Genomic DNA, 16598 nt, shown 5'->3' on the forward strand with positions numbered 1-16598 from the left:
GGCTGCCTGGTCGGTGGCACCTCCCTCCCCCCTGTGGACTGCTAGGGCATGACGTTGGGGGCTGGCCTGTAGCGGCACTCCCCGTATATGAGCCTCTCCTCTTGTTGGGTCTCACACATAGATCTTGTCACACCACTCTCCTCCATGGAACATAATGCACCATGGCATTTTTGCTCCTATCCATTTTGCAACAGGTATTTACTCTCTCTCACCACTTAAAACCATTTGGTCTCTCACTATCTTTTGTTCTCCTTTTTCTTTCTTTTTCTCATACCTTTGTGCCTCCCTTTCTCGTTTTGTCTCTCTCCTCTCTCTTCTTATACTTTACCTTTTCACTCTGTTCAACATTTTTCAACACAATTCTTTACACCACTTTCATATTGTTTTTGTCACTTTTTTTTTTGTTTTTTTACAAAGGACCCCAATTGGTGTCACCCCACTCAGCTAACACCTGTGTCACTTCATACATTTTGACCCACTCGGGGCGCTGTTTGTGTTGGCTGCTATCGCCCTGTTACGCCCCCTCCCGGAGGCAGCATTTTTGGCTGGTCTGTGATTCTCATGGCTGCTCCACCATTGTGCAGATGTATACGTAAGTTTGTGGGCTAAATGTTTATATGTGTGGGTTTCTTATATCCTACATTTGCCCACTTGTTCCCACAATCCCTTTAGATCATTTAAATATGAGTGCCTTTCTAATTTATAGATAATCACTATGGTTTTGCTGCTGATGAATGGCTAAAAGGCCTCGAAACGCGTAGAGCTTACAACTACCGATATGTGTATATATTTATCAACTTTGTATGGACGTTCCTTTTTGACCTATTTTCATTTCTTTTCATCTGCATTAATTGACACTTCAGTCGGTCACTAGACTGTATAGGTATCAACTGCAGTGTGTGTAAATATGCATTAATTACTCCATGTATCTGTAAATATGTTATTTCCTTGTTGGAATGTATACTGCTGTGCAATATTAGGTTCTAATGAAATATAAAAATATTGATATATAGCAAAATGCATTAAGATTAAATATGTAAATAGATGACAATTTGAACCCAATTTATATATCTGCTTCCGTGTGCTTCATGGAAAGTCCCGCCTCTTGTTCTCCTTTTGAATTTCAAATATTGAACCGGGATGGAGGAGGGGACCCGAACGGCCCCTTGTACCTCATGTAAAGTCCCAAAAATTCTTCTTTCTTCTCCTTGTTAAATAATTAGGGATGGAGGCACATGTTCGCAGTAACAATAATATTATTTTAATTAATTCATATCATACATGGCTGCTCTCCAGCTGATTTAACCTTTAGCCCTTAATTATTTACTTTTCAATTGTTCTTATATAGAAATGTTGGTTGGTTGCTGATTTTCCCATATCCTTAGTCAATTTAGTTATCTGTTTAACATGTGCACACTGGTGGTTTCGGGAGCTGCGACACGCACTGGGGGCCTCCCCTCCGCCCTGTTCTGATGTGGGGTGGGCGGGGGCTCTACCACTGCGCGTCGACGTCATGCTTCCCACGCCAGACGTGCGGCATCCTCGTGGTGCTGCACTGCCGGTTAGGTGATCAATATCCGCTAGCACATCGGGGGTTGTTTGGTTTGGCGCTTCCTGATAGGTGGCTTGGGTGGCTTGACTGCCTGGTCGTGGCGCCTCCCCCCCCTGTGGGCTGCTAGGGTGTGACGTTGGGGGCTGGACTGTGGCAGCGCTCCCTATATGAGCCTCTCCCCCTGTTGGGTCTCACACATAGATCTTCTCACACCACTCTCCTCCATGGAACATTATGCACCATGGCATTTTTGCTCCTATCAATTTTGCAACAGGTATTCACACTGTCTCAACACTCACAAACCATCTGTTCTCTCACTATCTTTTGTTCCCCTTTTTCTTTCTTTTTCTCATACCTTTGTGCCTCCCTTTCTCGTTTTGTCTCTTTAGTGGTTCACTAATCTGTATAGGTATCAACTGCAATGTGTGCAAATATGCAATAATTACTCCATGTATCTGTAAATATACGTTATATATGAACGGCCCCGTGTGTCTCATTTAAAGTCCCAAAAATTCTTCTTTTCTCTTTTCTCTTTTCATCCTTGCTGCTAATCCAAATTGTGAAAGAAGATCTGTCTCCCCTCCTTCCTCAGGTTAGGGGGCCTATAGCATACTCCCAGTATAATTTTCCCCTTAGCTTCATCCCTTTGGAGCTCTACCAATAAGGATTCCACCTCCTCCCTAGCCCCCTTAGTGATGTCATCTCTCACCTTCACTTGTACATTATTCTTGATATATAGGCATACCCCTCCCCCTTTTTTACCCCCTCTATCCCTGCGATAAAGGGTATACCCTTGAATGGTTGCCAGCCAATCATGAGAGCTGTTGAACCAGGTCTCTGAAATTCCCACAAAATCCAAATCCTACAACAGTATCTTTAGTTCACCCATCTTGTCCGCCAGGCTCCTGGCATTGGTGAATATGCCACATAGTTTAGACCAGTCGCATAATATCCTCTTATTGGGTGTTTCCGAGATTACATCTAGGACTTGTTACTAAACTTACCTTGGGTTTATGTGCTTTAGTCAACCTACCACTAATGCCCCCAATACTACCTTCTGGAATATGTTCCAATGACTATCTCTACCTCTGGGACCCCCCCCCCCCCCCGTCGCCTAGTTTAAAAACCCCTCTAAATTTTTGGCCATCTTTACTCCCAGCTGATCTGCACCCTCCTCATTTAGGTGTAGGCCGTCCCTTCTGTAGTACTGGTGATCAACTGAGAAGTCGGCCCAGTCCTCCAGGAACCCAAACCCTCCTTACTACACCAGCTCCTCAGCCACTTGTTTACTTCCCTAACCTCCCTCTGCCTTTCTGGTGTGGCTTGATGTACCAGTAGTATACCTAAGAATACTACCTTGGAGGTCCTTTTCCTCAATTTAGCTCCCAAGTCCCTAAAATGGTTTGTTTACACTTCATCTGCCTCTGACAGTTTGCCACTTCAGGTGTTTGTCACAGATTGCCCTCTGTGCGCTTCTAACAATTGAGTCCCCTACCACCAGAATCTGTCTTTCCTTTCCCTTCCCTTACAACATTTGCTTATTTGTCATACATACATGGTCCAAAACACTCTTCCCTGAATGCTGCTCCAGTAAACAAACATAAACACCCACATGTTTATGGTCACATTGGATTTAATAGAGCTGCATTCAAATCTAAAGAATTAAATGTGTTTTTGGCTTCCAATAGCATACGGCCTTATTTTTCAAGCTTTTTTGTCAGAGAAGTATTTCTATATTTGTGTTATGAGCTGTTCGGCTGAAGTTGCTTTTTAAATGAAATGGCTTATTACATACCATCCTGAAAATATTTCTGTTTTGACAGTAAAAATAATCGATGCTGAGGGGGGTATTGATTTTTAAATCCACCGTACAGTATTTCCTACACCACTGATTTAGATGATATTAAAGTTTTTGGAAAATAAGCAGAGAGCTACAGGGTTTTTGCAAAGAAATAGTTCTGTAAAGTAAACACTTTCATAATAGGAGGTGTTAAAGTTTGTATCTAATATATATTTAATAGAATTTCCTCAAAGCAATTTCTGTATGATTAAATTCCTCTGACTACTACTGGAAAATGTCTATTTATGAATGAACATTTCTACCTAATATTAGCATATAAATCCTAAGGGACTAATGAGGATAAGGACAGAAACAATGCCATTTACCTGCAAATCTGTACAAAATATAGACACGTAACATGTAACTTCTAAATGTGTGTTATTTTATGCTTGAAAGAATTACTCTAGACAAATCTGATTTTAGCATTATGTTTCTATGAAGTGACTGAACTCTTCCATTACAGCTCCATATCAGAGCAAAGCAATATAGAATTGTTGTAATAAAACATTTTTCATATTAAAACACGTATCGGTTACCCACAGAGAGCACAATGGACTTTTCTAATCCAATAGTAAATCTTATTTCTTAAAAATATCATCATCAGACAATATTTAAAATTAAGTTTCTTAAAAAAAAAAAAATCAGCTGTGGTAAAATGTTGTGTGTGATGGGCTATTACTAATGATTAAAGTGGTTCTAAAACTCTAATGTAAAACATTAATGTACATTAAATTTTTTTTAGGTAGCAGTATGCCCACTCACCACCCCTTATACTTACCTCACTTGATCCAGCACTGTGCTCCTCTCCCCTCTATCACAGGCTTTTCTAAGGCAGCCATTGGCTCCTGCAGTTGTTTGTCAACTCCTGTGATGAGGGGGCAGGGTCTATGCATGCCGTCTGTGCCTATGGATGCAGGCAGAGTGGCTCAGAACGGAGCCCATAGGTGTGCCCCCATAGCAAGCTGCTTGCTATGGGGGCACACCAAGAAGAGGAGGAACCAGGAGCGCCAGACCCGAGAAGAGGAGGTCCTGGGCCGTTCTGTGCAATTCCATTACACATAGCAGGTAAGTATAAACCTGTTTGTTACCGTATTCAAAAAATGAGTTTACAGTCACTTTAAAGTAGATGTAAGCCCTTACTAAATTAAATGTAGTTTGCTAAAACACTATGGGGGGTATTTACTAAAGGAAAGTCCACTTTGCACTGCAAGTGCATTGAAAGTGCACTTGGAAGTAAAGTCGCTGCAGATCCGAGGGGGACATGCAAGGAGAATAAAAAACAGCATTTTAGCTTGCACATGATTGGATGATAAAATCAGCAGAGCTTCCACTCATTTCAGATCTACCCCTCAGATTTACAGCGACTGCACTTCCAAGTACACTTTCAGTGCACTTTCAGGTGCCCTTGCAGTGCAAAGTGGATTTGCCTTTTGTAAATAACCCCCATTGCATCATAAACATTTTCAATTTAAAAAATAAAAAGCTGTTTTCCTTATTTTTTTAATCTGTTCATCTCAGTGCTGATCTCTTTTCTGCCACTTTCTGTTTATATGTGGATCATGGCTGCATTCACAAATATATGTAAAAATGTCCTTTTGTATGTCAAATGTAATGCACGACTGAATTAATATTTTTCACAGATATTATTAGAATAGTTCTGATAAAAGCAGTTTGTCACCAGCCTAGTTGGTTACAGACAGTCTGTACATTACAAAATGTATTTTTTCCTTTGAAATTTTAATCTTATGGGCAGAAAAGCCACGTATGACAATAAACAGGTATGACATTATGTGGGGGGGTGGGGGGTTGATTTACTAAGTGTACATGGGCTTTTCACTTTGCAAGGTAATCTGCACCTTTCAAAGGAATTTGCCCCAGAGCTTAATGAATAAGGTGAAGTTCTGCTGACTTCCATCATCCAATCATGTGCAAGCAGCTTTTTTTTTAAATGTTCCTTGCATTATTGGGTATTATTTGCACAGTGAAACTTCACCACATTCACTAAGCTCTGGGGAAAATTCCCCTACAAGGTGCAACTTCCCTTGCAAAGTAAACAGCCTTTAGTAAACCATATGGATTAACTACAATGGCTATGTGAAGACCTGCTTTGACTAATTGAAAATGATGTGTGTTTGTGAAAATTCTGCTAATCTTGTCATAGCAACCTATGAGCAGAAATATGGAAGCTGCAAATTTTGTCCTTGAAAGTAATATTGTTTTTATTTATAGGAATCTGCCACTGTTTTCTTCGTGGCCTTTAGAGAAAATAAACCTTCTTGCTCATTGCTCTCTGCGGAGAAATCACAGGTAAGATATGACAAACAATGCAAATTTTTTTTTTCTCATCTATCAGTCTTTTGTACATGAGACATGTTTGAAACAATAGAAAACATATACATGCTCTGTGTATTTTTCTCTTACGTTTACAACTGAATAAAAGAGCTAAGATCAATGTATTATAGCTACTCATTTATGTAAATGTCAGCAGGAGGCATTGCATTAAAATGTTTGAAGAAGGGAAGACCACAATTATCAGTCGTAATTGCGTAGTGCACAGAACTATCGGAAGAGTTAAAAGGCTGTGAGGTTAATTTACTAAAGATAAATAGACTGTGCACTTTGCAAAGTGCAGTTGCCCTCTGCAAGTGCAGTTGCTCCAGAGCTTAGTAAATAAGGCAAAGCTTCACTTTGCAAAGAGTACACAATCACGTGCAAGGAAAATTTGAATGAAGCCATGCTACCTTCAATCACTCAGGCACGCACAGATAAAATACTTGTTTGTTTTTTTTCATTTGCCTTGCATGTTATTGGGTATTCTTTGTAAAGTGCATCTTCAATTAGCTTCATCTCATTCACTTCGTTAGGTGAAAATTCACTTTGCAAAGGGAATATGCTCCACTCCTTTAGGAAATAAGCGCCATTACCTCTTTCTTTCATGCATAGAAGCATATAAAGCAGAAACTGATTAGTTGCGTTCTTTACCAGAGCTCTTCTGTTTGAGATTTACAATGCTACTTTGTTGGCTGAGCTCTGTGTCACCCACATTTCTGTATACATTTTTTCTGTCTATGGCCTCCCCCTCTGCTTCTGTTACATGATTCTTAAATCACTAAGCTATAATGCATATCTTTATTTTTTTAATGATCATTATTTATAACAATGTAAGTGCTCTGCTTTCGCAATCTAAGCACTGAAAGTGTGACCTCTGTAACTGATCCAGTTGTGGTGAGATAGCTTAACTACTTCAATATAGGGCATTTTCACCCCCTGCCTGCCCAGGGCAATTTTCAGTTTTCAGCGCTGTAACATTTTGAATGACAAGTGAGCAGTCATGCAACACTGTACCCATATGACATTTTTTATCATTTTTCCCCCACAAATTCTTTTGGTGGTATTTGATCACCTCTGCGGCTTTTATTTATTGCGCTATAAACAAAAGAAGAGCGACAAGTTTGAAAAAAACACAATATTTTTCACTTTTTGCTATAATAAATATCCAATTAAAAAAAAAAGCAACTAATTTGTTTCTCAGTTTGGGCCGATATGTATCCTTCTACATATTGTTGGTAAAAAATTGCAATAAGCATATATTGATTGGTTTGTGCAAAAGTTATAGCGTCTACAAACAATGGGAAAGATTTATGGCATTTTTATTATTATTTATATTTTACTAGTAATGGCGGCGATCTGCGATTTTTATCATGACTTTGACATTGCGGCGGACATATCGGACACTTTTGACACTATTTTGGGAACATTCACATTTACACAGCAATCAGTGCTATAAAAATGCACTGATTACTGTATAAATGTCACTGGCAGGGAAGGAGTTAACACTAGGGGTCGATCAAGGGGTTAAATGTGTTACCTAGGGAGTGATTCTAACTGTGGGGGGAGGGGACTGATGAGGGGAGGAGACCAATCGGTGTCCCTATATACAAGGAACACACAACCAGTCTCCTCTCCCCTGACAGGACGTGAATCGACTCCTCAGTAAAGCGGCGGGCGCGTGAGCGCCCCCAATACCGCCGGGAAGCCGAGGACATCATATGATGCCCGCCCAGGATGGAAGACCCCATCTGTGGACATCATATGTCTATGGGCGGGTAGGGAAGTGGTTAACTTACAGTCTCAGTAGCTTGGCAGACAATAACTCGATCTAAATGACATCTTGCAGATCATAAGCTTAAATCCCAAAATTTGTGCAGATCATAACAGATAAACGTCAGATAGATCAGAAAATCATTGCTTCAGCAGAATAAAGTCATGTGGTGAATGCAGGCTAAAGCATAAATAAGGTTGGACTGACTATGTAACAAATCCCCTAGCAACAGAGTGAGGTAGGGACAAAATTATTAAAGATAAACAAACAGAAAATGTATGTGCACCATGATAGTAAGGCTCTTGCACATGGGTGCCAAAAAATACTATGTTTTTAGGGGTTCTGGCATCTGAATGCAGTCCATTCCTCCTCTTGGTCGATTACATTATCCGGATCAGCTAAGGGTGCAGGACTTCATAAAAGAGGTTTTCTATTTTATTTCTATTAATTTTTTTTTTCAACTGGTTGAACTTGATGGACTAGTATCTTTTTTTTCAACATGACTGACTATGAATATTTAGCATTCTGGGAGCATTCTGGGAGTTAGAAGAATTTTTGTGTGCGTAAACGCCCATATACATGATTGAATGTGTGCACTATATAAGGAATACTCTCCTTTTTCTGTGTAGGAACTTACTGCCAAGAAGAATTGGTATTCATATATCAGTACCGTGTGCAAGGACCCTGTCTGTTATTTTCAGCTCTATTTGGCTCACATTTTTTTTAAACAAAAAATGTTATGATAATTAAAAATCATAATAGTTTAGTCAGTTGAACCTATCATACTATTGCTGGAGGAGGAGCTAGGAGGGAAATACCTCACAGAACACAGAGAGGAAGCCATATATGACAGTTGTATTGTTGGAATACAGAATTGTATTTTGTGCAACAACTTATATTCTTCAGCTATTCTTTGTATAATAAAGTGACTGATTCCTGACTGCAGTTAAGCAGCAAAGCCCATGTGGATTGTGCACTGTCTATCTGTTCTGTAGGGCAATATACAGAATTTCTAACAGGTTATATGCCCAGGCATAAACCAGACACCCACCCAGAGAAAAGCTGAGAACCCAGTCATAGCCAGCTACAGCAGATAATTGCAAGATACAGCAACAGAAAGAAGACTGCAAAATAATTCAAATAAAATGGCCAATAACACAGCTGCAACAAAGCTTTAATTTGCAAATCTGACAAACCAGAACTACTAGTCTTGGAAATTCAAGATGAAAATGCTACTAATAAGAGAAAGTACGTAGAAATGTATAAATGAAGTCAGGCCAGAACACCTTTCAGATGAGTATATAAAGACCAGAAAGCACCGAGCACAATCATACATATATGTAAATGTGAAACTTCTTAAGAAATGTGGGAAGGATTACAAAGAGTGCACAAAGAGCTAATCTCAGCAATAAACTGTATTTGATTAGAAAGCTAAACATAACCAAGCTGATGAAGGGCCAGGATATGCAGGATTACATAAGGCACACCTTGAAAATGGTTGAACACCTGAAAGGTATAGAAGAAATAGAAGATTTTCATGTTGCAGCACTGGTCCCCAGTGGCTTACCAGAAAGTTATGAAACGCTTGTCACAGCACTTGATGCACGCCCAAATGATGAACTGACATTGGAATATGTTATGGGTAAGCCTGTGGATGAATATTGTTGTCAGAGTATTGAGATCATGCGCTGGAAGCTTCCTGTTTGCAGCAATAGCTTTGCTTTTATTGAGGATTAGCGGAACATGTCTTACAGCATGAGAAATATGAAACAGGAACTAACCACAAACAACTGCACTGAACTTAGATAGACTGTACATCCTGTCATATCATAGATTACACACTATAACACTATAATACTACAGCGCCACCTGCTGAATAGATAAGTATAATGCATACAGTATATAGTTCACACTACTTTACATTACATGCTGTTGTCCTTCCAACACCCCTTCTCTACAGCATGTGCTTTGTCAAATTATATTCAGCTTCTTCTTGTAATAACTATGACGTACCTTGGACTTCCGGCCGGATGTGATCGAGGCAGAGCGCGTTCCTCTACAGCTCCATCGCCCTGTCTCTTATCTGACTCACTGGAGAATCTCCCATTACTCCTCAGCTGCACCCTGACTTAGGGGAAGGTGTCCTGAGTACAGAGATGCCTTCAACTACTTCTAAAAAGGCTGCCAAGGCTCACACGGACCTCCGGAGTGCCCGCTCTGCAGGAGACGCTGGAAGAGGCTCCGCCCCGCCATCTTGTCTTCATCACCGAAAGATCAGGGCGCCAAAACAGCGGCGGGTAGGATGGCACAGGCACAGGGATCAGCGGCATGTATTCCGGAGGGAGATCCGGTTATAACTGTGGATGCAGAGGCAATAACAGGGCCTATCCTAGAAGCCATAAACGCCAGCAAAGCAGAGCTGATGGGGAGAATAGATCATCTGTCCTCAGAATGCACGCTCATAAGGCATGATTTGGACAAGATCCGCAGCAGGCTGACCACTGTAGAAACCAGAGTGTCAGAAGTGGAAGATGTTTCCCACGTTCATGGTGGCCGCATAACAGAACTTCGGGAGCAGGTACAGGCATTACAGCGCAGGGCAGACGACGCAGAAGACAGACAAAGAAGGAACAACATCCGAGTGGTCGGTCTGCCAGAGGGGGCTGAAGGGGATAAAACCACAATATTCGCTGAGCTCTTTTTCAAACAACTGCTGTCGCTGCAAGATCTCCCACCCACATATGTGATAGAAAGAGCGCATAGAGTGCCCACTGGAAATAGACCCCCAGGTGCCTTCCCAAGACCTTTTCTGGTGAGATTCCTGAATTATCGCGACCGTGACATGATTTTGACCCAGGCAAGAAAACAGCAAGACCTGAGATATGAAAATGCAAAAATCATGCTCTTCCCTGATTTTTCTGCTGTAACGCAATACAAACGCAGATCCTTCAACGAGGTCCGTCGACGCCTGCGGGAAAAAGATATAAGATACAGCATACTGTACCCCAGCAAGCTCAGAATCCAATACAAGGGGACTGTGAAGTTCTTTGAAAACCCAGAAGATGCCTGCGAATGGATGGATAAAGAGTTCTAACAGCCAGTCGTCTGAGGAACTAAGCCTGTGAAGGTAAACACTTTTTACAGTTTACACGTGGCCCTTTGATAATCCTGACACTAATACCAATCATTACAACAACCTGGCCCAACATGGTCCCTTGAACAAGATACCTTGCTAAACCTAATGAGTGTGAAGGATGATCAAACGTATGCCCATAAATAACAGTTGGATACGAGTTTAACTCATATTTCTCAGGTAAAATGTGGAAGGGCCAGGGCCTAGATGATCCGGCCACCTACCTAAAGAAAGCAATTCAGTTTTTTACTACCATAATACTACTCTTTATGGAAAAAGGCTGCTTTTACCTCCATGACTCCAGTGTATGCTGTCTTGGAGCAACAAGAAGAGGATACGAAAGTGTCAATGGAAATGCCAGACTTTCGACCACGTCGGTGGAATTTCAAGCCAAGTGTTCAGGGTCTTTTTGGTTCAGGGATAAAGCTATATGCTGGACTAAAAAGTTTTGTTTTTAGCATAATAGCAGGGGTGGTTTCTGTTTTTTTGTTTGGTAGAGTCACAGCTCAATTTAATATATTAAGGGTACTTATAACTCATAACTCATACACCGTTCCTAATCTGAGGAACATTAGCTGGGAAAAATTTAAGAACTGCTTTCCTGGGAAAAATGATTGCTAAGACAAATAAGTATGATGAGTAAAATCAAGATGGTATCTTGGAACGTTCGAGGTCTCAATCACAAAGTAACTAAAGATTCACAGTGTGGCGCTATTGAGTGAATACAGTATATAGAAAAACTGAACATTGAATACCATCAAATAATGAAAATCTCACGTGAACACTTGTGACAGTGACTAGTGAAAAAAATATCACATATATGTGTTTAAAAACATCAAAGGACAAAATCACAAAGTAAAAAGAGCCTCAGTGTTCCAATATATTAGGCAGCACCAGGAGACACACCTGGATGGAGCCAGGATTCTATCCCTTCGCAGACCATGGATTCAAAGAGCCTTACACTCCACGTACTCCTCGTTTACGAGGGGAGTGACAATCCTAATCAGCAAGGCTATCCCTTGCACGATCCATCAGGTGCTCACGGATTCGGGGGGAAGATATGTGGCAGTAGTAATGGATATGTGTTTTAAGAAAATAGTGGTGGTAAATGTGTATGTACCCCCTCCCTTTCAAGGAAAAATATTATATGATCTAACAACCAGGTTGGCACCATTCTCCCACCTTCCTATAGTGGTAATGGGGGATTTCAATGCTGTGCTGGAGGCGGCGTTGGACTCCTCCAATCCAAGTAGAGGAGGATCAGTCGGCTTAGCGGGCTGGGTGTTGGTAACAGGCTTTAAAGAACTATGGAGATGGAAACATCCCTTAGATAGATGTTACTCTCATGTATCTTTGACATATGGATCTGCAGCTAGGATTGACTTGGCCTTTGGGAATGACAGTATCTTGGCATTTGTGACAGACATAGACTATCTGGCTGGGGGCCTGACAGACCATAACCCTCTTTCTCTCACCTTATCCTTTGCATCCGGTTAAAGGGGGGAGGATGGAGACTTTCTCCTAGTTGGCTGCAGCATGACCAGGTCGCGGCACAGATAGGGGAGGCTATGACCACATACTGGTCGTCAAACCCGGAAACAGCGGAACCCCCGATAGTGTGGGATGCCTTCAAGGCAGTAACTAGAGGGGAATGCATCTCAGCCATAAAAACTGCCAGAGTACAGGACAATGAAGAAAATGAGACCCTACAGAATCAGGTAAAAGATAGAGAGGAGGAATATGCCAAAATGTCATCAGGGGAAGCATACAGGTCTCTGTTAGAGGCACAACGCTCCTTAGCACTACACATCACCTGCCAAGCCCGATCTGAAATATCCAGAAGGGCACACACAGTGTTTGCAGAAGGGGACAAAAACGGGAAGCTTTTAGCGTCACTGGTAGCTGACTGTCACCCTATCGTTAATATTCTGGTAATTAAAAGTATGGGGGGAGACATGATAAGAGACCCCAAACTAATCATGCAAGAATTCATTAACTTTTTTTCCTCCCTCTATGCCCCTATCCCATCGTACGATGAATCGGCCTTAGACTCCCTCCTGATGGATTTACCCATACCAAAAGTGTCAGAAAATGACGCCAGTATCCTAGAGGCTACAATCACAGTAAAAGAAATACAACAGGCGATTTTTGCCTTTCCTCCGCACAAGGCCCCTGGACCAGATGGTCTGCCAGCAGACTTCTATAAACTAAATGTAGAGACCTTAGCCCCCAGACTAAATACACTATTGGCATATTGCCATGAGCATGAAACCTTATCAGAATCCATGTTGGAGGCCTACATGGTTCTCATTTTGAAACCAGGTAAAGATCCTCTGGAATGTGCGTCATACCGACCCATAGCCTTATTGAATATGGATCTAAAAATTTTAACCAAAATACTGGCAACTAGACTGGCCACAATTATACAAACCATTGTCAATATTGACCAGACGGGCTTTATGCCGGGCAAGTCAACAGACACAAATTTGAGGAGACTATTTACCCATATTCAGATACAGTCAGATCTCTCAACAACCAGAGTTGTAGTCTCTATAGACTTTGAGAAAGCATTTGACTCTGTGGACTGGAGGTACATGCTCAAGGTACTAGAGGTAATGGGATTCGGCCCGCGATTCAGGAAATGGATCTCCTTACTATGCAAATCCCCGAAAATAGCAATACGATTGGGTACTCTCATTTCAGACTACTTCGCAGTGGGGAGGGGGACCCGGCAGGGTTGCCCCTTATCCCCATTCTTGATTTTGCTCGCTTTGGAACCGTTGGCGGTGGCTCTTAGATCCTCAGAGCAGATTAAGGCAATTAAAATAGGCACAATTACTGAAACTATAGCGCTGTATGCAGATGATATGCTGCTGTTCCTCAGCGATCCACGAGACTCTCTTAGGATAGCCCTGGGAATCATAGACCGTTTTGCAGGGTTCTCTGGACTACGGGTAAATTGGAATAAATCCTCTATACTGCCTTTGGATCTGGCGGCCCGGGATGTGGTGGACCCGGATCTTCCGCTTCAGTGGGTCTCCTCCCTTAAATATTTAGGAGTCCAAATTACCTCCAACATACAGGATTACATGCCCCTCAATTTGGTGCCACTGATAACTTTACTAAAGCAAAAGGTTCAGGCCTGGACAAATCTGCCATTATCCCTAATAGGCAGAATATCCTTGCTCAAAATGAAATTCCTCCCTGTAATTCTCTACTTCCTGAGAAATGCACCGATCTGGATCCCCAAATCCTATTTTAAAAAGATTGACAGTATAGTATCTTCCTTCCTTTGGGCACCCAAACCCCCAAGAATAGGCCTTAAAACGCTACAGGAGCCTGGCGATCAAGGGGGACTAGCACTACCGGACTGGCAAAAATATTACTTAGCTGGACAAATGGTTTTTGCTCGTAGGTGGCTAATAGCAGAGGATGGGGATGCAGCCACAGTGTTAGAAGCAGCACGACTGGGATCCTATGAAAGCCTCAGATATGCCCTATTTAGAGGAACTAGATCTGACCTACCGCTGACGATCACAATGAAGGCGACAATAAAGGCCTGGGAGATGGCGGTGAGGCTGGCAAGTCCAAGTTTTGGGGGAGTCTCGCCATCGGCTCCTCTATGGATGAACCCAGCTTTGCCCCACTTCTACAATTTCCAAGACCCCATAGTATGGGCAATAAAGGGTATAAAAACATTAGGAGATATTACATACTTCGGAGAATTACACACATTTCCTCAACTAAAATCCAGGCATGACCTCCCAAACTCATATCTGTTCAGGTTTCTGCAGCTCAGGCATGCATTTCAGATGCAGTTTCGAGAGATGGGGGTGGAATCTTTGCCCTCGTCCCTCGAAGCAATACTGTCAAGTGAGGATATGGTAAAGACATTATCACTATCATATAAAGAATTTTTCAAATCCACTCCGAAGGGGATATCTAGATGTCGGGAAAATGGGAGGCGGAGATACACGATGTACAGGGGGAGGACTGGGACGATATGTGGACACAACCATCTAAACACCTCGTATCAGCAAGGGATCATTTGATCCAGTTTAAATTCCGGCACAGGAGTTATTATACTCCAGATAGACTAGCAAAGATTTTTCCGAATGTCTCAGCTGAATGTTGGAGGTGCTCTCAGTCTCCGGCAGATGCTGACCATATCTTTTGGCGCTGCTCACAGGTTCAGAGATTCTGGATAGATATAACAACTTGCATAGCAGACTTACTGTCAGTATCCATACCGACAAAAATCAGAGTTTGTCTGCTGGGACTGGTGGAGGAGGTGGTGCCCTCACTTGCTATGAGAACCATGCTTAATATCCTATTATTCTATGGTAGAAAAGCCATCCTGTTACACTGGAAAAAATCCGGAGCCCCAACAGTGGAATTCTGGAAGGGTTTAGTTAATGCTATGTTACCATACTACAAACACACATATGAAGCAAGAGGTTGCTTAAAAAAATTTGATAAAGTCTGGCACACATGGTACAACTCTAGTGATACAGTGGGATAGAGTGGAAAAATACAGTCTGATATATTGTTATACAGGAGACTCCTCATCATATAGAAAGACAGCAGAATTTAAACCAAATAGATAAAGTAATACGGTGTAATTTACATAGATACAATATGTGGCTGTATAAGAGTAGTATAATGTCCTATTAAGGTTAGTACAATATCCAAAATCCGCTATGATGAGCTGTGTCTCAAGTTGGGAACCCCTTTTTCCTTTATGGTAGTGGGGAAGGAGGTGGGAGGGATGGGGGGTCTGAGGGTCAAATAGGAGAGACAGTTGAAATATGTTAGTTAGAATAAGAAGGCCATGTTGGCCATACTTAGAGGGTGTCCATATCGGTCACCTTAAAATACTGTTTTGTTGTATTATTGTCTTGTACTAAATGGAAAATCATTAAAAAGAATGTTTAAAAAAAAAAAAAAAAAAAAAACTATGACGTACCTTCAACAAAGGCTTGGTGAGTGCATTGGCAGTCATCTCCCCTGACGGGCAGTATTGAATGTCAATAACACCTTGCTCTTGATTGTCCCTCAGTAGGTGATACTTGACGTCAATGTGTTTTGTCCTAGGATTGACCCTTTCTAAATGTGTAAGTTTTATACATTCCTGTTTGTCTTCAAACAATGGAATTGGTTTTGACATGTCTACCCCAATGTCCACAAAAAGCTGACAAATCCATATCACTTAGACCAACTTATGGTTCCTTCCCCATACTGGAAGATGAATCCACTTGTGGATTTGTGGTCTGTGCAGTCCCCAGCCCAATCAGCATTCACATATCCGACCAGTTTTGGATTTGATGTTGCTGGTAGTCGTAACTTCATCTGAATTGTTCCTTTGAGGTAATGCATCACTCTTTTTACTGCGTTCCAGTCATGCTGACAGCGAGCTGAAACTTTCCTGCATAGTATGCCCACTGCAGCAGCTATGTCTGGTCTTGTCACAGTGGCAACATATAGCAGCTTACCAATTGCTCTGCTATATATGTCATTGTTGGGTAGCAAGTTTTCTGCTCCATTGCTCTTTTGCTAGCCTACTTCCATAGTTTCTTGCATATGGAATTGTTCCAAGACATCAGATTTTCTGAGATTGGTTGAGAAGATAACTTCCATCTTCTCTCTGTATTTGGATTCCCAGATAGTAGCTAATGTTCCCTAGCTCTTTGATTTCTATCAAAAGATTGGAGGTGTAAATACAATAACTCATCTGCTAGAGTCAGCCAACATCCCAGATTTAAATGCAAACAAGGTTTTCCCCAAAAGAAAGGGTGGGACTTTAAAGGCATAGATTGTCAACAAAAATTGATTAAAAAAATATATTTTATTTTATTTGAACAATGTTAAAAAAGTGTTAACAGAGAAAATTGATAGATACAAACATATTTTATATAAAAGTGTTACTAAATATACATAGAGCTTTTGGAGTGTACAGTGTCTTCAAACTCAA

At 41.4% G+C, this 16598-nt stretch overlaps 1 protein-coding gene across 4 annotated transcripts in view; it reads left to right on the plus strand.

Moving 5' to 3' along the window:
• LOC141114803 (cyclic nucleotide-binding domain-containing protein 2-like) overlaps nt 1–16598 on the plus strand; it is a 218222-nt gene that overhangs the window by 73137 nt on the left and 128487 nt on the right. For all 4 annotated transcript variants that reach the window (XM_073608422.1, XM_073608423.1, XM_073608424.1 and 1 more), the window contains one exon: nt 5622–5699. In XM_073608422.1, coding sequence (XP_073464523.1) covers nt 5622–5699 — 78 coding nt within the window. The remainder of the gene's footprint in view (nt 1–5621; nt 5700–16598) is intronic.

Source organism: Aquarana catesbeiana, linkage group LG01 (genome assembly GCF_042186555.1).
Source record: "Aquarana catesbeiana isolate 2022-GZ linkage group LG01, ASM4218655v1, whole genome shotgun sequence".
NCBI classification, from domain to species: domain Eukaryota; kingdom Metazoa; phylum Chordata; class Amphibia; order Anura; family Ranidae; genus Aquarana; species Aquarana catesbeiana.